This window comes from Ambystoma mexicanum, chromosome 5q (genome assembly GCF_040938575.1).
Source record: "Ambystoma mexicanum isolate Mex_15411 chromosome 5q, UKY_AmexF1_1, whole genome shotgun sequence".
In the NCBI taxonomy this organism is placed as follows: Eukaryota; Metazoa; Chordata; class Amphibia; order Caudata; family Ambystomatidae; genus Ambystoma; species Ambystoma mexicanum.
Window position 1 is genome coordinate 1,270,058,997 of NC_090933.1, and position 24,703 is coordinate 1,270,083,699.

Sequence of the window (24,703 nt, forward strand, 5' to 3'; positions counted from 1 at the left end):
AAAGGTTAAACCTACAGGAGTTGTACGGGTAAGAAAGGGAATGAGGGGGTAGGCATTTTGACAGTTGGCATGCCTTTAGCATCAGTGAAGAATGATAAAAGCATAGTGCTGAATAAGTACTTGCCCAATTCTTCTGTGAAGGCGTTATTATTCTCATGTGGACCGTTTCTTGAATGTACCTGTAAGGGCTGAAATTGGTCAGTGCTTGCGTGACAGACCTGAGATGTACTCCATCGTAACCTTGATGCATGGAGGCTTGCTTGTTGGTTATGTGTTAATCTAACCCAGTGGTCTTTAAACGTTTTTAGCCTGCCCCCCCGCACCCCCCTCTGAGCAAAATTTGGTCCCCTCCCCCAAAATACCAAATGGAGAGTATGTACAAATGGCTATGAACTATTGCACATCGTCACCATACCCTACTCCCAGTATAGTTCCTGGGCTCTCGCCACTCTGCTCCCAAAACTATCCCATGGCTCCTGCCCATAGTCCCTGGGCTTCCCCTTACCCGTTCCCAACACCGCCTGAGGGCCAATGGCGGCTGGTGAGGCATCCATATTTCCCCCTAAAATGCCATATTGACCAAGCGCAGAAGGGAGCCCGAACCTATCAAGGGGACCTTGGGGTGTAATATTCAATTACAGTTGCTTTTCAGTTCACAGACAAACTCTATCAGGATAACAGTTCTACTCAATGGAAGTAAAACATATACACTTTTTATATATGATCTACAAGCAACTTAAAGGCAGGTGCACATCTAAGACAATTTTTTTTTTGTCTGTCTAAAACAGACCAGGAAAAGCAAAACTCAATGTTACACTTTGAATGACTCAATTATTCTACGTAGGTAACGCCTAATGCAGATTTTTTCTGAACAGGCTAACGGCAAGTCAAGGAAAGCAAGACCCAGTTTGGGAACACTCGTACATATATCCTAACAGGAATAGTGAAGTGAAACCAACAGCATTATTTTTGGAAAGAGGCGCACCCAAATCACAGGTCCGTAATATACCCTTACATCTACTTTCCGAATGGCAGAACATTTCTACGGTAAGCAATAACTTTTGTGACTGTAACTGAGTGAACCATTAAACACCTCTTTTCTAATTAACTTTTAAACACTTAGAGCCCCAATCCTTTAAAAGTTATTCTGTGATTCTTGGAGCATGAGTGTGCTCATTGGCAGAAGGGGGTTCACAAGGGTCTAGTGTCAACAGGCAGTGTCAGGATAGGTTCTTAAGTACCAACTGTCAGAGTTCCTAAGGAAGACTGTTCAAACAGGTGAGTATTTTACTTTAGAGTTAGTTGAGAGTTCAGGGGCTTCAGAGGACACCCTACGAGGATTCCATCAGGGGCCTGGGTGCACTGGACGAGAGGCCTCCCAGTCACAGAAAGCAGCCCAAAAATACACTGGTATCACAAGAGACTTAAGGTAAGTAAATACCCAAGCCAGCACAGTACCTCCCCACAGAAGATTTTGCAGTGGTGACTGAAAACACGACCTTGGAAGGGATTTTGCAGCAGGGGTCAATAGGGAAGGCTCTAGGCAAGGTTTCCTCATGGCTGGATGCGTCTCAGTGGATTTGGTGTCTTTTTCAGGAGCACAGAAGAAGACAGAATATCGCAGGTCGGATTCTCTTCGTTGCTTAGATCCAGCACTCTGGTGAGGGGACTCTTGAGATCCAGCAGGATGCCCATGAAGTTTCAGGGAGATTCTGAATTCGGAAGACCGTGCACCGCACAATGGCTGAGATCCTAGGATATTGCAGCCCTGGAAGGTCGCAGCACGGATTGGGATGGCTCAAAATGTAGGTGGTCTTAGTGGGTCTCACTAGGCTCTGGGTCGTTGTTTTTGGAGTCCCCAGGTTGATTGGGAAGGAAGGGCTACTGCAAGGCTCCGGTTACACAGCAGGCTCTCTGTTCGTTCGAAATCGTCTGGCCGCTTTTCCTTAATCATCCTCTTCGGTTTTGGTTCCAGTAGTCGACTTGTCTTCAGCTTCAAGGTTTGAAGTATTTAACAGGAACTACAGTACAGTGTCTGTATTCTCTGCCTGCGTTTTACAACAATGGGCAGTCTGGTTGTCCAATCAGGACGGCCAGACCCCCACTGGGATTTATTCCCATTCAGGCAAGGAGGAAGACGAAGGGTCGTGGAGTTTTGGACTCCTCCCTTGCCTCCTGCCTTCACAGACAGACTGGAGCCTGGGTGGGGGAGTCCATGGGCCTCCCGCTGAAGATAAAAATCGCACAAAGGAATTTCCTGCCCTGGATGTCAGGGGAAGGAAGAAGGAAGGACAAACACTAAAATGGTGAAAAAAACAAGATTGGGGCGATTTTTGTAAAATGAGCACCAATGGGTGCCTTTGGCGAGGCTGTGCACATAGCTCACGGTAAAGGTGCACCAAATTAATAAATGGTATCACTGCCACTGGGCATTAAAGGTAAGCTTTGCCCTGTAACAGAATTGTTACAATGTATCCCCTTGCACACTAAAACTGTATCTCCCCAGCAGGCCACCTAAGGTGGAGTGTGCTGGTTTCACCAAATAAAATGTAAAAGGGATCCAAAGATCTTTTCTACCCTTGGGACCTGTTGTACTCTCAAGGTTAGCCAGAGAAAGTTAAAAAGGGAGCCCAAAGAGCAACCCAGCAACAATAGGAAATATGTGCCAAAGAGGATAGAATTAAAAAGACACTATGGAGAGTCTTTAAAATGACGCCCATAAAAAGAGCAAAATATTCTGTGGGTGTGGAAAAAGGTTCCCACTCGCTGAGGTATATGGAAGAATAATCCGCCAGTAAAGGAAAAATTCTGGGGTTGACGCAGGTCAGGAAGATTTATCATTTAACCCAACCGTTATGGCGTATAGTCATCTTATCGAATGTACATGAGTGACTTGCTTCTACTGGCCATTTATGAATTGGTTCAGCATCGCACAAACTAAATTCCTGTGACTCTGCAGAAATATCTGAGATGAATCGTAATAATTATTCTGATAAACATTGAAGATTAACATACTGTTTTAATTGCTTAGACACTCATACCTATAATTGGGACCGTAAAGATGTGTGTGAAAAGGGAGCTGGGGAGTCGGAGAAAGAAGAGCATAGAGGAAGAATGGCTTGGGGGTGTGACACCCACTCGCGTTGAGTAATTGATGGAGGCCATGCCACTAGTGCAGCAGTCTGAAGAACGCTGTGGATGGAGCTTGTATGCTTCATCTGAATTGGGTGTAGCAATTGCGCAGGGTCCCTATACAGTAACTGGAGAGCAAATGGAATGGGTTGGTAAGGTGGACAAAGGGGTTGTGTTCTGGGGGGGCTTTTCTAAAGGTTGTGGGAGATGGCATGTGGTGGAGGGGGATGGGAAGGGCACAAAGGAATTCAGGGTGACCTCTGCAACACATGTACCTTACTTGCTGCCCCAAGGAGCAGCTGGCTTAACTGGTCTGGCTCCACACACTCCCCCCACAGGCTATGTTTGTTTCTCTCCCCTATAGCATTTGTCAAGTGAGGATTGAATAGGTCTCGCACAGAACGGAAGTTATTTAAGGACTGGTACAATGAGTGGAATGTCAATGAATTCATGTGAGAGGGTGACTGTTTTCCTTAGTAAAGCTGCTGTTCGAATTGTTTATATTGAGAAATCTTTAAGGGAAATACTAGGCCAGAGCGTAGTGACAACATTGTGTGATGGCATATTGCACTTGCCCGGAAAGGGAGGGCATCGTTGCAGCTGATACCTCATTACTAGAACTTTAATTGATGCATGCTGGAGTACTCTTTGCCTACAGGGAGGACTATAGTTTTTGTTTGCTTTACTTTTGAGGACTCTGTGTCCCCTCTATCCCCCTCAAATAACGGATGTATAGTAACTGAATTTGGAAATGGGGACGTTGCACTAACCACATTCTGAGAGAAGGGGCCTGAAGTTTTGAGAGATGCGGGTGAAGCGCCATGTGGAGGAAGTTGTAGTGTGCCGAAGAAACCAGGCTGCATAGCAACTTGAAGAAAAAGCGCAGCAAGGACGACGGCACCCAACTCTGACAGTAACTGGTACATACATACAAAGCTGAAATTACTTTCCAATATGTATGTCATTAGGGTGCAGTTCTAAGAGTGCCATAGTCACGAAAAGGGCATAATGCACAATTCATATTAGAGACACCATCTGGGCATTGAAATCCATTGATTGCAAGAGGGCAAGCTTGTGCAATTAGAACCAAAACCATGGTCTCAAAGGTTGTGTGGGAATCTCTCGGCCATGTGTTTAGGATATCTACTTTCCTTCAACAGTGGATATCTGCTTCCCTTCAACAGTCAAATCTTTAAGCTTTCCTTAGCTCACCTAGTACTGGCTGTGGTCAATCAATCAAGTCTAAGTTGTAGGTAGGGTGCTGGGTTGACAAGAATACAGAGTAACATAGGGTGCTGAGTTGGCAAGATTTCAGACTAACACTGCATGACTTTGAATAAAGGAATGTGCATGCATGGTTTATGAAAATATAAATTGTATCGAGTAAAAAGGTAAGCAATGCTGTTGGCACAGGTTCCAGGTCCGAAATGTTGATTCAGGCAGTCTCATTGAGTGTTCATAGAAGCTGACGTTCATAATTCTTGTCCGCGTAGAGCATAGGGCACCACGTTTGATAATTGCTACCCCACAGGTGTGGCATTCGTTTCCTCATTGGAATCAAAAGGATGGGGCGTTCTGGGGGTGCAGCAACACCTTCTAGAGGGGATACAGACTAGCTTCTGACCAACGAGGACTGCTGTGGTGATGCTGTCCTAAAAAGTGGAACTACTGGGAGTGAGTGCAGTGAAGCTGTAGTTTTGCTGAACTTTCCCATCCAGTGCCAGTGATGCAGTTCAAGTTGGGTATCGGGATGGACTCCTTGTGTCCCTGACATTATTATTCGTGTTTCTTGATTGCAACTTGTCCCAAGTAGCAATCACAATTTTTGATGCCGCATACACCCCGTGTTTCTGGATCTCTGCACGCCCTGAGCACGGGCTGGGCAGTAGGCTTTCCTGGTAGGAGGTTGCTCTTGCTCACTTGTGATTTGACAATTGTTGATGGGTCAAAGGAAGGGGTTGCTGTTTCCTTTTCTTCTCTTTGGTGGTTAAATGCCAGAGTTCCGGAAGTACTGGGCAAAACTTTGGCATCAAAACAGCTCTGCAGGCGTCAGCAGAGCTTCAGATTCAGGTCTGGTCTTGGAAGCCACATGATTACCAATGGGGCTGTCATGTAAAACATTTGTGGGGGTTTGCTTTTACTCTGGTGTGGGTTCCGGCCTTGAATCCGGACAAAATGGGCATCTCTGGTTTTGGCAACTGCATCTTTTGCTCTCTGCGGGAGACTGCAGCCATAGCCATATATGGCAACATCTATTTCACTCTTGTAGGAACAATGTCTAGCCTCTGAACCCTACTGGATTTTCACAAGTATTCATGGCAGGCACACTCTTGGGTTACTGCTGGTAATTATACCCTTTTAGTTTTAAATCAAATCAAGGCTGACTTAACCAGTAGTGCGCACCAGTAAGCTGTGAGGACAACTGCACATGGAAGCACAGTGCCTTTGGGCACCTTAATCTGGAAAGACTTGTCACAGTTCTGTTTTTGGCTTTGGGATCTCATCCGTGAAATGAGTCTTAAATCGGATCGGGGAAAATCCAGAAAAGAAAATAGGCAAGTGCGTTTTAACCTTATCAGTAGTGCTCCTAAACTGGTGCATTAGTTTGTGTGAAGAGTTCTTTGCGCCCGTGGAACTAACGGAAACAAATGATCACATTTTTATGAAGAGTTGGATAATGTTGTAAGGGTGGCAGTAGCATTCACTACACTACTACTTGTAAACGCACTTCTTTAAACCACGAAGAAGAGGTAACCAGTTTCAATGTTAAGAGAAAAAGGGTATGCAGTAACATTTTGGGGTGTTGCATTATTAGTTTCCATGGCATGGCTTGCAAAATCTACTCGCATAGTCCATGAGATTATATAAGGTTGTAGTGTACCAAGCAATTTGCACACCTTGCTTGTGGGTGTGGCGCTGGCAGGATGTTTGAAGCTTTTATTTGCTATTTACAGCGAAGAAACTTTGCATTACATTTCAAATCACTGCATGGCTGGCCACTGGGTGGTAGCATTGGGCCAAATATGAAGTGGGTTCATGGTGACGTGCACCATTTTACAGAAAGCAATGGTAAAGTTTGTCACCCGTCGCCATGGGTCCAGTGCCTTTCTGTTGGGTAGAGCAGGTCTTGCTGGATTGCTAAGAATTTGCACGGCCTACATGTGACCGAGCAAGCGCTGGTGTAAGAGGAAGGTTTTGCATTGCTGTTGGCCCAAATTCCAGTTTCACTACGCCTCTAGTGACCGCCTTCCAAAAACAGCAGAACCTTTGGCTGCCACGCTTCTGGGCCGTGTCTGCCTGAGAAGTGAAATTGTTGTAAAGACCCCGGGCAGTGGACAATTGCTTGCAGTGATGTCATGAGCAGATTAAGAAATTGACAACTTCGCGCTGTAAGGCTTACACCTCGGGTCACATGATCAATATGCATGCGAGGACCTGGGCTCAAGTTGAATTTCACTGCAAGGGTTCTACCAGATTTAATGAACATTCAGGCTTCTGATGCTCAATGTTATTGGTTGGTATAGACACCAGGTACAAATGGAGGTTTCCGTTCAGTAATCGTTTAAGAAGTGACTCAAAGTACAATTTATCTGGACTAATTCAAGCACGTGCCTTTTTTTTCTTCCCCTAGGTGCACCATGATGCAGTAAGAAAGAGAGAGTTGGCCATCTTGAGTTCTGTTTTCAGCCCATGCAATGTTCACAGGCCTCATTAACCAAGACATGATGGGCACGAATACAACTTTTAAAAAAAAAAAATAATACCGGGAAATGTTATTTAGAGGAATAAGTTACTGTGGGCTGGTGTTTTTTTCCCCAACTAGCCAAAGACTGAGCAGAATATTTGCTTCCTAGCTGCTTGGGATGCATGGTCCAGTTCTCTTAAGACACGTTTATCAAGTTCTGCTTTAGAGAGTGGCAAGCTTGCAGATCTTTGCGGTGCGCTTATTTACAGAGATGTGTGACCTTTTTTGAGAATTTGCCTTTTACGTTGCCTCCGTTAACATACATACCAATGTCTCTGACGGAGCAAATTGTAATTGGTTATTTATGAAGCGCTTAATACCCAGAGGTTTCTAAGCACGGACCCAGGGATCGAACTTGTATTGTCTGTGTCATCTTGCTTCCAAGGTGAGCACGTTGCCACCGAGCTATCCTCCCGAGACAATTGGTGACAATCTTTCAAAGATGGGCAACTAGGTGGTGGATGAATGCCCCAGAAATGAGGCTGGAGGCATCTAAAGAGAGCTTCATACGAAGATTTGGAAATTATCCAATGGAGGACACGAAATTGGTAGGCAGGATTTTGTGGCAAACCCAAAGAGCACCTGAAGTTCAGATTCCAATATGATCAGTGTATTGATTTTCTGAGAAATGTCATGAAAATGTCTACTGAAAGAAACTACAATGCTACCAACCGCTGTTTAGCAAGTGTAATTGTTATGGGCACTAGCAATGTATTGTAGCAGCTGACGGGGGCCATGTTTGAATTAAGAAAGGCTTGATATTGACCTATTCACCTATTTTAAAATCACTGTTTGGACCTATTGCAAGATCATGTTACTGTGCACTCTAGCCTGCTTAAGCTAGCCACTGTGGTTGGGAAGGTACCCCTTACATTTTCACATATGTAGGGATGTTATGTGTCAGCTGTGTGCCTGGGTTGCTTGACATCTTCTAAATCATAACTTCGGTATGGTTAAAGTGCTCTTTTGTGCTTCATCTTGCTGATCTGTACTGCATAGTCTCTACCTTCTTCTGCTTCTATTTGTCTGTGCTATGGTGGTACTCCAGAATCTTCATGTCTCTTCTTTGCCATCCAATCACCCTATCAGACTATTTTTGCTCCACAGCCGCTTGCGTTCCGATGGTCAAGGGGGTGGGTGGGGTGCTGGGACATTGGGCTGGACATGGCATCCACGTTTGCCATGGAGTCAACTGCTAGAAAATATAACCAATATTTTAGTAACTGTACCTTTGGCGTGTTTTAAAAACTTTGAGGTACGTACAGGGTTTCACAGGAAAAGGCTCGTTGAGACTTATTTTCTTTCTTTATTGTGCCAGTGTATCTGACCTGCATGTAATGTCAGATCAGTATCCATCGGCTGATATCAGTGCATGCAATCAAGTGATTTTAAAAATAAGGATGTTTCACTTGTTCTGTACATTTAACCAGTTTTGATGAAACAGTGGTTGGACTTTTCTGGTGATGTCTCATTTTCTTTTTCAGGCCCCCATGTCCTTCTCCAGCCTGTCCCGAGGCCGAAAGGTGGCCCTCTCCACACTGGGTGTGCTTGCTGCAGGAGGAGCTGGCTTAGCCCTGGCTCTCCACAGATCAGTTAAAGCCAGTGACTTGGAGCTGCATCCTCCGAAGTATCCTTGGAGCCACAATGGAGCTCTCTCCGCCTTAGATCACAGCAGGTATGGTGGCATTGGCAACAATGGTATAAAAAGGTTACTCTGGAGTGAGGGTGTAGCTGATGTACACTTTACCGATGATCGAGGAATGTTGGGTGCTAGTGCTGGAGAACTGCGCTAATGTTGGTGTAGTGGGAAGGTACAGGGCATACAGGGTATTGTTGGTGAATGAGCACCTGTTTGTATAATCTGTCTGTCCCTGGTTTTATTCTCAGCATCTCCACTACTTAACTTCCGAAGTCCATAAAATGGTGTTCATTTTTTTACAGAAAAAAAGCGAAGAAGTCGAATATGTATTTTTGAACACCATGCTCCTTATCGGCAGTGTTGATTTGTCGATCTTAAATGACAAGAACCCGAGAAGTGATGGGTGAAGGTAGCAAGGGGTTGGTTGGTAGTGGTTTGGTGGTTTGGTGGTTGTGGGGGTGTATTTTGAAAGCAAAGCACGATTTCAAGTGCTCAGTACTGAACTGCAGTGTAGAGGCCATTTGTAAAGACAGTAAAGAATGATCTAAAAAGGAATTGAACTTCAAACGCAAAGTTTCAAATTCAGCTTTGATCAAAAGCTTAGTGTTGGCGATTACTAGCTTGCATGAAATTGTGTGCATGTCGCATTGCCAACCTGTCCTGTTGATTCATCGCCACATGCAGAGTTTGTGTGCCCCTCATAATCCACTGCAGAGACTCAATTGAAGAGACCCTTGGGGAATCAGCCCAGTGCCTTGTCATGCAATCGGCACCATCCGTCCTTTTATCTCGCAGAGTCTTGAGCCTCTAGAATGTCTACATCAGGCAGGTTGTGGAAGCCGCCTGTCAAAGTATGGAAATGCTAGCCAAATATGGCAATATCAGTCGGTTATGGAGGCTCTGATGGAGTACTCATGGGTGTGGCTGGGCCCTGCGATCTGATGGCATGCTGTCCATAAAGATCTGGCTGAATTACCTGTTTGGAGTTGTGTGGCAAAATACTGCCACCAGCTGGCGCTTGAAGCTTCCATTGCTGCCCCTGATGGCATGCCTGTTGCCTGTCCCACAGCATCTGTAGGGTGCCAGCTGTAAGGCAGGTGGTTGAGTTATAGCTAGTTGCCCCCACTCTAGACCAGGTGCTGGGGAATCATACAGAGCAATTCTCAAGTATACCAAATTGGGTCGTAGAGTGCTGGAATTGAGCACAGTCTATATTTTTCAGTTTTTCTTATGGGCCTTCCTTGGGGGTTACGTGAGCAGAATTCGGTTTTTGGTGTATTTGCGTATCTAGAGGTTCTTCTGAAGTCCACCATTTTTCTGCTCTGATGCACTTTATAGACAACATATCACCCATAAATTGTGTTTGGGGGAATGCTGGTGTCAGCGGGTATGCTGTTGTCAGCTGTACCTTCCATTTGGCTATACCAGATTTTTACCACAGTGCATTTGTAGCAGCGTGCCGTGCCGTTGGCTTAGTGATATTCCATAAAACAAAACTGTGGGTTCGCAAGTGAAGGTCCGTGCGCTAATGATAACTGATTAAATTGAAGATTCATTCAGAAAATCTTAGTGTCAGCCGCATTACCACCAACGCCAGCCAGTCCACCCTGGCTGGTACTGAAAACGAGTAAAAAGAAGGGTGAGGTGGAGATGCGCTATACACCACAACAATAAGGCACACTGATAAATATTGTTGATGCTTTAATTGAAACGGAAACAGCCGACACGTGTTTCGACACACAGGTCGTTCTCAAGGCGTGAGCAAATCAATTGCGTTGGTAAATTCAAAATAAGTACTCCCAAATGGGGCATCAGGCGATGCAAGTATCACGCTGGTATCATAGACTGAAAGTAATCACCGCCGTAATGGCCGTATCAGATATATATCTTGTTTGATCGAGCAGTCACCAATAACGGGGAAATCCCAGAAAGCCGTTATTATCAGATATATATCTGATACGGCCATTACGGCGGTGATTACTTTCAGTCTGATACCAGCGTGATACTTGCATCGCCAGATGCCCCATTTGGGAGTACTTATTTTGAATTTACCAATGCAATTGATTTGTGCCTCAATTACCGGCTGACAAACTAATAGATACCTTCTACAAAGCAGTATGGCAAGATCTGTATGCAATGCATGCACGAAAAAAGAAAAAACACGAGCAAATGCGTAAGGGCAACTGTGCCAATTTGACACAGGGAGAACGTACAGCACTCAAGAAATTGAAATCAGACACACAGATTGTCATAAAGGAAGCGGATAAAGGGGGGAACATTGTGATAATGAACAGGGAGGATTACCTAAAGATGGCTAACAAATCCCTTAGCAACCCCCGGGTGTTACCAAATAAGACCTGATAATTTCAAGAAAGAAGCTGTTGAGTTACTCGAAGATAACATATTGAACTGGCACAGGAAAGGACTCATTACAGATGAGGAAAGGACATTCCTAACAGTGAAAGAACCAGTAACTCCAACGATGTATTTCCTTCCCAAAATACACAAGGAATTTAATACCGTACCTGAAGGACGCCCAATCATGAGTGGGATTGGGTGGATCACTGAAAATATCTCTGAATATCTAGATGCGATTCTCAAGCCAAGAGCAGCCATGCTTAAGTCATATTTGCAAGACTCGACAAGCCTCATACGCAAGTTACAGAATTTTGAATGGCACGACACCTATTATCTTGCCACTTTGGATGTTAAGGCCCTCTATACCTCCATCCACCACAAATGGGCGACTGCCTCCATTGATTACACCTATAGGAATGACTCTGCTTCATACTACAATCAAATTCAAATGTTGAAAGAAATGCTGCAATTAACTCTGGATCAAAATGTTTTCACATTTGACAATATATACCTACAAACCAACGGGGTGGCCATGGGCACTAAATATGCTCCTGCCCTAGCCAACCTTGTCATGGGTATGCTAGAAGACAAAATAGTATACATAGCTCCTTTCTATCTTAACAAGATCAAAATATGGACCCGTTATATAGACGATGTTTTTTGCATTATTAATGGGAGCACAGATGAATTTCAAGATTTTGTTCATACACTGAACCACAATTGCTATGATATCCAGTTTGTAGGGGAATGTAATAAGAGGAGTATCCACTTTCTGGATCTGACAATAGAAACTGAGGGTAATCAGCTTTACACCAAGACATTTAGGAAACAGACAGAGGTGAATTCCACGCTTCATGCGAGTAGCTGTCACTATCGCCCTACAATCCAAAATATACCATTAGGAGGGTATATTAGAGCCAGGCGGAATTGCCAACAGGATAAGTTCAAAGAAGAGTGTTCGCTACTACGAGACCGATTTAAAACTAGGGGATACTCGGACAAATGTGTCATATCTGCATATAAGAGAACGAAACGGATGCAACAGCAAGATACTCTTCAACCTAAAGCTGATGGAACCACAGTGAAACCAGGTGGACCCTGCTTCATTACCCAATACTGCAGGGACCATCAGCAGATTCAACGTATATTGGACAAACATTGGTATCTGTTGAAACTTGACGACCACATCACCAAAGTTATAGAGGAGAGACCTCGTATGATCTGTAAGAGAGCTGGAACTCTCAAGACCATGCTCAGCCCATCACTACTACCAGACATGGAGCAAATGAACCGTACGACCTGGCTATCCAGCAACTCAAGTGGATTCAGAAAATGTGGCATGTGCACACAATGCAAATATGCCTATCAACAGACGACTGAATTTACGGATATACATGGCAAATAATGGGTAATCCGCCAAGGGATCAACTGCAGGACTACATTTGTTGTCTATTGTATTATTTGTGTCTGTAATAAGATTTATATTGGCAGCACTAAGAGAACTAGGAATACGCATTCGGGAACACCTGGCTAAAATTGGCAGTCAAGATAATTCCTTGCCCTTAACTGAAAACTGGCAAAGCTGTCATCGGATGCACAATAAAGCGGACATTAGATTTATAGGCCTCAAGCAAGTCACACTGAGCAAACGAGGAAGCGATAGACTGAAGGCTTTGAGGCAGTCTGAAGCACGCACTATCTGCTATTTTAATTCCACTGTCACTGGTCTGAATAATAAGGAGATGGCGTCATTCCTATAGAATGTATATGTCTTTGTCAATGCACAAATGACTGGTTAAATGTTTTCACCTATTATAACTTATTTACTGACGAAATGCATGCACATTCTGTGCAGGTAACATGTACCTCTTTGTGATTCTTGTGGAATACTTGGTAACCTATGGGCACCGGCCACTTACAGGGATATTGTGTAGGGTTGGGCTATTTTCCAGCCTAACACTACAACTGATGTGGGGTTCAGCACACATTAGAACAACAAACGTTAATTGGACTTTCAGTAACTTGGTTGTCACCAACACATTGAGACTTTACATAGCATTCATGGGACATAATTTATATATAAGTAAATAATCTGTGGTGATTTCCGAGCCTTAATTCAGGCTTATTCCCAATTTAATACCTATGACTACGGGGGTCGTGGTGGCCGCCCTCTATAAATATTGCGCAAACAGAGCTCCGCAAACACAGTGGTATAGCGCGAGGCTTTGTCTTATCTGACCTGCGCTTGAACTTTCCATCATGGCGGCATTGGTGGCCGCTTAAATCTTCAATCACTCGTGAGCTGACACCAGTGAGGCTCCCATGGCAACGAGTAGATGCGTTGCCATGGTTTTTCGAACGCTACTTTAACTTAATTCAAAATGGCGCCGGCTGCCTTTGCCTATTGAGCAGCCGACCCGAGTGTAACCGGAGGGGTAAAGTAAGTGCTTACCTTGCTAATACGAACGTTCTCAATGCAAATACGTTAGCAATCACTGGGCACTAATATGGCCATTCTTTTTAGCCGTTTTCATTTGGCACACTGGCTTAAGTAAGCGTTTTATTCGTAAGGATCTGGGCAGGAATGCCTTGTTTATCTGGTATACAATGTGTATCACGAGCGCAATCAAAAGACACGCCAGCACGTATTATATTGTTGCAATAATTTTACATTATTTACTTCGCACACACGTAGATGCGAGTATTTGTATTGGTAAGGATTGGGGCAGGAATGCCATGACTACCGGAACTTAATTAACAGCTACCCCACAAAGAGAGAGGATTCGATGACCAGGACCGGTATAGGTTCCCACTCCACAATTGTTATAGGTTTCCTCACTATTACTATGAGTGACCAATTGTTAACTATATTGTTTGACTAACTTGGGGTTATTTTAACTCTTCAATTGTAGACTCTGTCTTTGGGATTTGTCCCTATCATTGCATATCGGACAACAGTCATAAGGATTAGCACATTAAATTTGGGTACGCAGATTTTTCAGGCCTTCTAGCAGGAGGAAAAGATTTTCCTATTTTTTGTTATGACCGAACTAATGGGTATTTTTCTATCTTCTTTCCCCCTATTTGTTTGTTTTCCAATACTCCCGTTTCTCTATTTGTTTTGTTTTGATTTGATTGATATACTGACATTCTGTGCTTGTATTTTTCTATTTTTGATATGATTGTGTATGTCGATTTTATGGCATTATTTTGATGTTTCTCTGAACCCACTCTATCCTCCCCTTCACCAACCCTTGTTTCTCTGTCTAAATTATTGGCACACATGTTTTTACAAATTACTTTTTTTACATGGTATATGTGACATTGAATTGTTGTATGAATGATAATACTCCAATACAATATTATGTCTGTCTGAACCAACATAGCCCTGATTTGATAAAGGCTTTGTGTGAGCCGAAACGCGTTATCTAATCTAGTGGAGGGCTATTGTCTACATACATAGCCACGACTGATACAGCCCATGCTATTAAACCAACCTTTTCCATTGGCGCTGAGTCCTGGAGTCCTTTGTGGTGGTTCTGGTTTTTCATGGACGGGATGGGCTTAATACCCGTCCGAATCCAGTGACCAGCGACAGTTAATGTGATTTAGTGAACCTACTATTATCAATGCGTGGCAATTAATGGGGATTGTAAGGAGTCGCCTGCTTGATCAACTTTGAAAATAAGCCCTACAATTTCAGACATTCGAAACTTGGTAGAAACACAGGATTGGTAGAGTTTAACTCCCTATTGTCTGTGTGCTTGAACCCCCTTCTTCCCCGGGGTCCAACCCTTCCCTTTGATCCACAGCTCACCTTGTTTTCTTGGAAAGTGGGCTCTCCGTCCTGCTTTCAGCGCAGGGGCGCGTTGATTGATGCGGGCTCGTTGCTGCCTAGTTACTTCACTGGCAACAGTCTGACAGGTAAGTATGAGTCTTTTGAACAGTTCTCTAACTTCGTTCCTTTCCTTCCTTAGATGATGGCCGGCGTCCGGGGATGGCGACGTGCTGCTGAGATGAGTAGCTCTGAAGGTGAGTGAGAGCGCGATGCGCCCCTTTCGTATTTGTATTGAACTGAGTTCTTTTTCTGTGTCTTAAGTGCCGCGACGTTTTCAGCGTGGATGCCGGTTATGAAGAAGAAATGCAGTGAGTAAGCACGGTATGCGGCGCCTCTAGATGTTTCCACGCTAACCTGGAGTGTCTTTTCCCTCTTGCAGATGGAGGAGAAGTTCCGGAGACAGGGTTCCCCCAGAGTGGCTGGGATTCAGGTAAGCGTTTGAAGCTCGTACAGTCTTTAAAAATAAGCGAAGATTTTGCTGAATGATTACTAATGCCTTTTTTCTGTTCTTTTCCCTTTTCCTCAGGAAGCGGCGTGCTGGGATGGGAATGACACCGCTGAAGATGCCCGCAGAACAGAAGAAGCGATGAATGATGGGCAGAAGCGCCGCAAGGTAAGGCTGTTCCTAATGGTGTTCTTGTTCTTGCAGGAGCTGAGCGCAGAAGAAAGATGCAGGCCTACTGGAGACCGACCCGAACACGGTGAGTGTCACGCTGCAGGTGCAGAAAATGCAAAGCATGTTCCTCGGCCTGGGCGTGGCTTAAATAGTCCCTGGGTATCCCAGGTGTCTCTGGGCTGAACCACAACCTAAAGACTAGACTGCACATGCAGTTCTGGGAACCAAAATATGTGGGGGGCATCCATCTTGTCACCATCAATGCACTAAAAGTCCGATCCCCAATGTTATCCTATGGGAGTGAGTCTGGTGCCACAAGCGCCAAGTCTGACTCCAAGTGGGTCTTTGGAGGGATGGAGAGGCCCTTGAGGGCCGTGTAGGTGATTCTGGCCTGGCTCCAGCCTGACATCTTGGAGGGCTGGGGACATGAGGGGCAGGAATCATGACAGTTACTATTTTTTCTTTTTCTTCTGGTATAATCACTGCATACCGTTTTCAGGACGTAGGCTCATCCTGAGACCACAAAGGCAACCATAGATTCCTATGACATTGCATTCTAGATCCTGTGTGGGAGTGCTTGTATGATGGAGGGTTTTGCTTTGTTGCAAGACCTGATTGTGTGCTGCATGGATTGTGATTGATGGGATAGCTTAGGCTAGCCTTTGAGTAAATGTTTAGTAGTGTGTTTCTCGGATCTGTAACTGAACACTGCTGCTGAAGGTCAAGTTGTGGCCATGCTGGCTGTGCACCTGACCTCATTATTCCTTGCATCTTTGCTCTCCCGCGCTGGTGGAATTCCTTGCTGGGCTCCCCAATGGGAATCCATACGTTTACACCACGTGTTCCTGCACTGTTTTTGTTACAGCCAGCACTTTGTTTGGTAGAAGAATTACATTTTACCACATGTACTACTGTTTTTTGGATTCGTTTTTCCTCCCATACAAGGCCTCAGTGAGTATGGCTTTGTGTTTCATATGTTCTGCCTTCAGAGTTCTTATGACTCTTAAGGCAAGGGATCCTTAAAGGTACCGCTTCATTTCCCAGAGAGATTACCATCTGTTACTAATGTGGTTAAGCTGGTAGTGGCTTTTACACCTTTTTAAAATGGCTCCACAGGGAGCAAACTAGTTTAACCTGGCTGGGTCCTTTTTGACTTCATCCTCCAATAACCAAAATGTATGTTTTCTTTTTATTGCCTCGAACACTGGTGGGGTCACATACCTAGCTCATATCCATCTGTATATTGAAGAGGAGACAGAGGTGCTCTTCTTGCTTTCAAATACTCTTTCATATCTTTCCCTGCCTATCCAGGTCCCACCTCACGCTGCCCTACTCTTCTTCAGCTACAAACCTCAGTGTCCTCTATGACCATTGTCACATCTTCTACTTGAAACGCCAAAACTGCAATGGCAGCTCGCCTCAACTTCCTAAATAATAGGAAAATCAGGCACCTCCTTCCTTTCCACAATGCCAAACATCTCTTAACCACTCTTGTCTTCTCTTAACTGAACCATTGTGCCAGCCTTTTCTTTGGTCTCCCCAACTATGCTATCTGTTCTCTCGACAAGTTAATTATAACTTTGCTTCCAGGACCCCTTTTTGAACTTCTCACTTTACACCTACTTCCTGCTATAGTCACTAGGCTGCATGGCTGACCATGCAAAACGGGGCCAGATTTAAATTCTCTGCCCGCACCCTCCCCCAATGGCACCTCACCTTGCCTGTGCTTCCCCTCGCTTCTGGTTTTTCACTTCTTGCTCCACTTTTATGGAATTCTCTTCCCCCGGTTTCCGAGAAACGGTGCACACTGATTGTTCACAACCAAAATAAAAGCCTACCTCCTCGCCTGGGAGTTACCCTCTTAACCTACCTCTAATCTGCCTTCTAGCTAACTCCACTCTAGCACTTAATCCATCATGGTCACATCCCTAACACAGCTGGCCGTACCGCCCATCTGCACTTAAAAATGTCTGTTTTCCTTCATCTATGCAGGTCCAGCCATGTATTGTCCCCGGTGACTGTTCTATTTACTCGCCTCCACAACCTGGTCCGAATGTCACCTGAACTCACCCCATTGTAAGAAGCTCATGGCTTCCTGTCAAATCTGATTCTTAGCTATTATCTATTGTACCCTCTTCTGTGATGTAAAGAGCATTGTTCCTCCCCTTTATATAAATGAAATTGGCCATCTTTAGTCAAAGGATGTGTATCCAAGGGTTGTGGTCAGCCTGAACCAGCTCTGACTGGACTGTACAGATGCCTGTCTGGAATAGCGTTGTGGATTAATTTGTTTGTGTGCGAACCTTCTAGAATTCTTTGAGAGATGACATGCTTTGGATGACCAACCCTCTGAATGATGCTTGGTGTGTGATTGGGTGTGGTGTTCACTCACCATCTTCAGAGGGGTACAAAAGTAGAGGCCAGTTACCCTCCTATCTCCACCCTCGTAGCTCCCCCCCTGCCTCCCTTCCAACTCACTTTGTCAACAGCTGGGACTGAATCTGTACTCTGGAAGGTCTGCTGCTCAAGGAAAGCACCAACATTCTTTTCTGCTCTGACAAATTGGACTGTGAAGCTACGCCTCAATGACTAGAAGGAAACCACAGCGCCGCTCCTTTCCCTTGATCTGGTTGGAACAACTGGATCACAGCTCTTGCTTGAAGGCCTAGTCTTCCTGAAGCTCCTGACGGAACCTGTATGGACTGTTCCAGGAATGAGTGCTCTTTCGCTGCCCAGGACTTTGTCTGGGCTGTTCAGCACAGTGTTCAATCTTCACCCCAACAAATCAAAGCACCCAGGTTCCATTTTCACCCTCCTCCCCACCATCATCATCACCCCTGATTAGGAAGCTCCATGTGGCCAGTGCTTCCTTTTTTCTTTCAACTGCACTGCCAAGTACTCCTTTCATGGATGGCTCCAGCGTAGTCCGTTTGTTGCAGCGTGAAGGTGACGGCGCTTAGGCCAGGAAGAAGGATCTGCTTGAGCGAGATGGAGATGTGCAACAGATTTGTTCAAAGCCTTCTAACAGGATTCGGTTCATAAGTGATTATCACATACTTTCGATCCCTCCAGGGATGACGTCCTGAAGAACTGGTAATGTTCTGCAATGATTGGGAACAACTGTGTGAGTCGGTGCAATCTGCTGTAGAGGAAGGAAATGTGGGCCGTGTGCAGGAAAGTCAACTGAACATGAATCTGTGAGCCTAAAAGGTACTGTCTGGAGGAGTGGGGGGGTTTGCATGCTCTGGGTAGAAGTTATTTTTCAGTTTTGAAACGACTTAATCGGGATGTGTTCCTTTTCTTGGAGAACATTTTGATTCAGCCCAGAGAAGCATGGCTGTTGGAGCTATTTTTCAAGTTGTTTCCAATTTTCCAAATATATTATCAGACGTTATGTGCCAGCCAGCCAATCACCTTTGGGTGCATTTCTGTCACCAAGGGGATTAAGCACAGTTAGTTTCTGGCACCTCCCTCGCTTCCTGCCCCTGCCAGACATACTGGAGCCAGAGGCGGGCTTCATTTGTGAATCTCGCCAAAGATAAAACGAGCAAAGGGACCAAAACTGGTTAGGCGCGCAGAGTAAATCTCAAGAAGGTACTTTCCAACAAGAAATTATGAAAAAAGATGATTGGGGCCATTATGACGAAATGGGCACACATGGGTGCTTTACTGTGGCTGCGAACGAAGCCTGCGGTTAAAACACACAATGGTAGTAAAAAGTAAACCATAAAAATGTTACATGAGAAACTAGGCAAAGGGGATACTAAGTAGCCCCTCCAGAACCCTATGGTAAGATAGTGTGTGCTGGGTCTAGAAAGTTACAAAATGTAAGTAAATTTCACTTCACTGCTCTTGGAGCAGTAGTTTCACCAAGAGAAGGTATCTAAACCTGGGGGAAATCTTAGACTTCCCTGTGCCAGTGCACTGAAGGTGCTGTGTGTCACAATGTAAAAGATGGTGCCTAATAGAGTTTGTCAGACTCCCAAGTTAAAAACAAAGTCTAAATTACAATAAAAATACATGAGAGAGTGAGAAAAGGGCTCACTCTCTCCAGGTTAGAAATAAATTAGTCGTGAAGTTCAGCAAATGAGCTGGGGGTCTCTAAGGTGGGAGGAAATTGACACATTTCTGAGAATTTTCCCTACCACTCAGTCAGGGCTGGAGTGATGTCTGAATGGATTATTGTACATGATGTGGTCTCTGTAGTAGGTTTAAGGCACTTTTGGGAACTTGATGTTTTATGTTAAACATTTTACCTCAACAGGAATACACCGCATTTGTGGACTTATGCTCGGGGCATGGACTTGTGAAGGGTAGGGGAAAAAGTGTCTTCATGTACCCATGTGTCATGCATGCTTACTTGTTGTGCTGTGTGGATGTACGTTTTGTCATGCATTGTAAACTGGGGTCGTGGCATAGCAAACCATGGCTCTGGTGGCCAGTGTTGTGTGTTAAGTAGTGTCAGCTGTTCTGTGCTCCGGCCTACCTACGTAGCGCTTCGGAGTGTTGGACACCGGGTGCGTTTTGGGGTTTGGAAAATGTGCCGTTTGAGGTATGTGTTGAACACCTAGGTTTTTGTGGGGTGTTGGGACACCCTAGAGTTATTGGAGTGTTGGACACTCAATTGGTTGTTGGGTTTGTTTGACGCCATGTTTTGTGGCCAGTGGGGTATTTGCCCCGATGGCCATATTGTTATGCCACTCTGTGGCCTGGCATTGGACATGCTAAAGTGTGTTTTTGGTGTGTTGTCAAACTGTGGTTTGGCATTGGGCATTGCCTTTTGTTACTCTGTACCGCAGTGAGGGATTAATTTTAGTAATGTAGCAGAGCTTTGGTTTAGGGTGTGCCTCTCGTGTTAATGGGAGGAGCACTTGGTTTTGTTGGTGTCGTGTGAAATTTGAGCTGAAGTTCAGGACTGTATGTGTGAAGTTGTTTGGGTTGTGGGGGTTGCAGCCTGTTTTATAAGGTTAGAGCATGGCATTCTTGTTCAGTCCTTGGGTGTCACTACGCTACTATGTGCAAAAGGGGAGGGGCATTGTTGTTGCAGTTTTGTTCCACTATGATGAGAGTGGAGTGGAGAATGTGTATTTTTGTCCCACTGTTGGAAGGACTGCATAGGTTTTGCTGTGTGGGAGGATTCCTTCTTGAGGTTGGAATAAAGTGGTGTGAGGGTCTGTGTTGTGCCCCTCTAGTTGTGCTGTTGAGGGGTGGTACATGTTTGGATTTTATTGCTATGTATGTCTCTTCCAAATGACATACATAGCAATAAAATCCAAACATGTACACCTTTGCCTTGTTTGATTAGAGTGAGAGTTGAAGTAGGCCTGACTGAGAGAGGGTGCTGGTGGATATTGAAGGCAAGCGTCCCCAAACAGCACGATCCTCCCCGCAATGAGAGACAATAAAGGACTCTCCCAAGATGGGAATAAGGCCAAGACAGAGTGCGGGTGAGCGTAAATGGGAGTTTATCAATCAGAATAGGGCATGCAAAGAACTCTGCAAACTCCGAGAGCGCTCTGTCTGACAATAGCAAAGACAGGCGTATATATTCACAGAAAACGTCATCAAAAACCTACATACTATAGGGGGCACAAGTCCATTGGGATTGGGTGGTGACGACTAACTATAGGTACTGCTGCGGCGTGGTTGGTCTTGGCTGGAAGACGTCACTGGTCAGCCTCGTGGGTTGGGCTGGGCCTGGCGGGTCGGCTTGAGTTCATCCGGGCGGTGTTGGTGTGCCACTGCGGCTGGTGGCAAAGATGAATACCTTTCCTGACTTATTTGCCCTCAGCCATGCACACCGCAGTCATTCAGTTATTACAGTGTTATTCTCTTTAGTAAATCTTTCAATAGGTTATCTTACAGGTTAATGCAACACAGGAGGAATGCACCTTGTGAGGGGTCTGGAGGCCATTTGTCAGAGCAGGATTGCCTGTGTCCTGCTGACCGGTATCATAGGTCGTGGGGCTAGGTCCTGGGGCATGGGACGGTTGGTACATGTCTTTCTGTCTTGTTAGAAGTTATTATGAATGGGGCGCTGTATATTACCCCAGTGTCGGGGGTCTCGATTACACGGAGTCATAAGTCTTAAGGTGATCTGGTGGATTGTGGGGTTTACGAGGGGGCGCTGGAGGATTTGTGTATTTAAACAGGGGTTTACTGCCGTGTTGTAAATAACGCAGGTGGCAGGTCGTGGCCTTGGATGCTGTAACGGGACCTACAAATCTTTGAAGCGGCTCCAGCCTAGTTGGGGGAGGTGGGGCAGCACGGCGCAGGCCTTGGCTCTCTTGTCTGGCAGCCTTCGCAGGGTGGGAGGGAGAATGGCCTTGCACATATTTACAAAGGTATTTTTCCCCGTGTGTTGCTGACTTTTAGGTGAAGAACGTTTAATAACATCTGAACTTTTATAATATTCACTTAGATCATTCGAGTACATACATTTCAACTTCATTAAACGTTTCTTGAATACAGTGAATCTGAGCACCTTGTAACTGTATTGCATTCTATGAACTACGGCATTTAATTATTTATATATACATTTGCATTCCGTGAGGTAGTGAACGGGTTAGTGGGACACAGAGAATGACGCCCGCCACCATGTGTGACGGGAACGACACAAGGGTTGAGATATCTACACAAGACTAGAGTATTTGCACGTCCTTCTCATAAGCCTCATGTATAGTTGCATGCACCCTCCTCTGTAATCTAGCAGCATTAGTTCAGTTATGGCGATGGGCCGCGGGGTGTGGGTCCTTCATTGCTGGTGTCATATACGCATGTACTTCTACAATCATTACACAATTTTGTAGGTTAAGTAGTTTTTAACATTCATACTTGGGTTTTTTCTGCTTTTATCGGAAGGCCATGCTACAGTTCTCCCCATCGCCCCGGCCTCGCTGACCGGGTCGCGCTGGGAGCAGTAATACATTGTGGAAGGTGAAATGTTAGTGTTAGTATTTTATGCTAGCTCATGTCCGTCTTGTTCGTGGGAACGTGCTCCCAACGGATCTACCAGGGTGCTACGGCGACAGGGATAATTGAAACTCTCCAAGGGTGGGGGCCGCGCTACAGTGCGCTGAGCTCACACCATCTTTACCAGACAAAATGGTTTCTGGGCCTAGCTAAATTTTAATACACTTGGGCAATCAATACGTGTGGGCAATTAATTCGTGTGGGCAATGTCTCCAGTGGGTGAACCCTCCACCACCTGGGCCCGGGTGGCATGAGGGGACGACCAATGAGCCATAGCCCTTACCTGGGGAGAAAACGCAGGCGAGGGGAGTCTCCAGGACCAGTCCTCCCCTACATTTCCCCCCTTTCGTTACTTAAGTAACGAATTCTTTAAATCTTCTATCCTCCTACATTCGGCTTCGTCCATCACCGCCTCATCCCATGCAGGAGTTCCTTTTATGGGCATCCATGCTCTGCACACCCCCCTTAAGCTCTCACCTCTCCTGGCGTATTCGTCTGGGGTACATGTTAAATATATACATCCACCATCTCCTTCCAAATCTACCCAAACTTCCTCGTACCATTCTAGTATACGGGGCTCTTTGATGGTGGTGTGCCACAACTTATCTACAATCTCCTTATCGTGGTACATGGGCACCATTTGGTATCGGGGTGTGTTATCTGTCCCTGTTTGTACGTGTGCTTCTTGCATAGTTTTAATTGTACCGTTTGAGTTGCCCATTGTCACCATCATCATTGCACCATTGGGCGCTGCATTAGCACAACATCGAAGACCCACCTGGCACAGGCAAAAAATGACGAGGAGGAACACCACAGCTGGCATCAAAAATTTCAGTCATTCCAAGCCACGAGGGGACCCAGGAAAAAAGATTGTCAAACCACGTACTATCTTCTGCTCCACCTTCCATCTTCATTCTTTCGCCTAGGTTGTGCACTGCTTCGATCACATGGGACAGGGAGCCGTTTTCTGCGTCTTCAGAAGGTACGAAAGTGCAGCAGGCACTCCCGATTTTTCGGCAAACACCTCCATCAATTGCCGTCAACAGATCCAGGACATACCTGTTTTGCATGGTCATCAGTCGTAGAGCTCTCAGTTCCACTTTTATGACGTTAAAGCCCTCCTCGGTGTCATTGGCCAACTGGATCAGCTCCCAGCGTGTTATTTGGAGCCATTTGGCGTTTGCTCTTGCTTGAACACTTGAGATGAGTGAAGCAAAAAATGTTTCTGCAGAGCTGAATAATCGATACCTGTCTGGGATCTGTGCCAACAATTCAGATGACGCCTTTGATATGTAGTTAGATGCTCGTCTGTTTCGGGTCAGTACTTCTTGTTCACCTCCGGAGGACAGGACATAGATATGTGATTCTGCAGTTGGCTGGACCTCACTTTGTTGCGCACTTCCTGGTGCTCTCTTGTTCCCGTTAATGTGGCTTTCTGGGATCACCATTAGGGCCGAGTGCAGAGTGGCCATTGAGCAGCTGCCACTCCATGACTGCGGGAGGTGCAGGTATGCTTGGTTACCACATACCCAGTATGTGTCCATTAGTGCCGCTGTCCCTTTTCTCAGATCTGGGATGGTGAGGGTCTTGTTGCAGTTCTTGTTCGTCCCCATGGACGTTCTCCCTTCTCCTTTAAAACACAGTTCATAGTCTATTTCGCTCTGCAGCTTGAAAGGTTTTTCGATGGGTGTAACCCAAGTTAATTTTGAGATGTGTTCCTTCCATACTGGTGTGCACGTTTCTTCTATCCATTGCAACTTCTCTGGTGCCACACCCCTCGGTGCTTCAGCTTTACATATCACTTCCTCATCCTCCCACTTGTTGTCAGAAAAAAGTGTCCCTTGTATTACAAAAAATGGTTCCTTGAGACATACCACTCCCACTGTCTTTGGATAACAGGTTTTTTCGTTTTGCAGCATTGTAAAAGTTACTTCATGTGCCTGGAAGGTGTTCTTAATTCTGCATAGTGTGAGATGAAGGAGACATTGGGCATCCACAATAGGCAACTCTTTTGGTAACAATACTTTGGGTGTGCCTGAAGCATGGGGAATGAGGGAGCAGACATAGCAGCTCTCGTTTGTTGTTTGTTGCACTCATGTCTGCATACCACTTATTGGTTTGGTGGGGGTGTCGAGGGTCTTCCATCTTATCTAGCCCCAACCCATAGTACTCGTCATACTTCCTCCTCCCTGCTCCCCTTTTCCGTCTGTTATTCTTATTTGTTTGGCGCTTCCCAGCCTCCTGAACGAAGGGTAAAACAGACCCCCCTTTCCCCTTCCCGCCCCCTCCACCCAGTCATCATATAATATTTCATGTGTTGCTTTCATTCTTTGATTGTCTATGGCCATGGGGGCAGGTTGGCTGGTGGGGGTGTTATACAACCAGGATATGGCAGAGGGGTTT

The 24,703-nt window shown here is 45.4% G+C and overlaps 1 protein-coding gene across 1 annotated transcript in view; it reads left to right on the forward strand.

Moving 5' to 3' along the window:
* Positions 1-24,703, forward strand: part of CYC1 (cytochrome c1) — a 235,021-nt gene that overhangs the window by 22,981 nt on the left and 187,337 nt on the right. Inside the window, exon 2 of the mRNA XM_069621810.1 lies at positions 8,362-8,552. Coding sequence (XP_069477911.1) covers positions 8,362-8,552 — 191 coding nt within the window. The remainder of the gene's footprint in view (positions 1-8,361; positions 8,553-24,703) is intronic.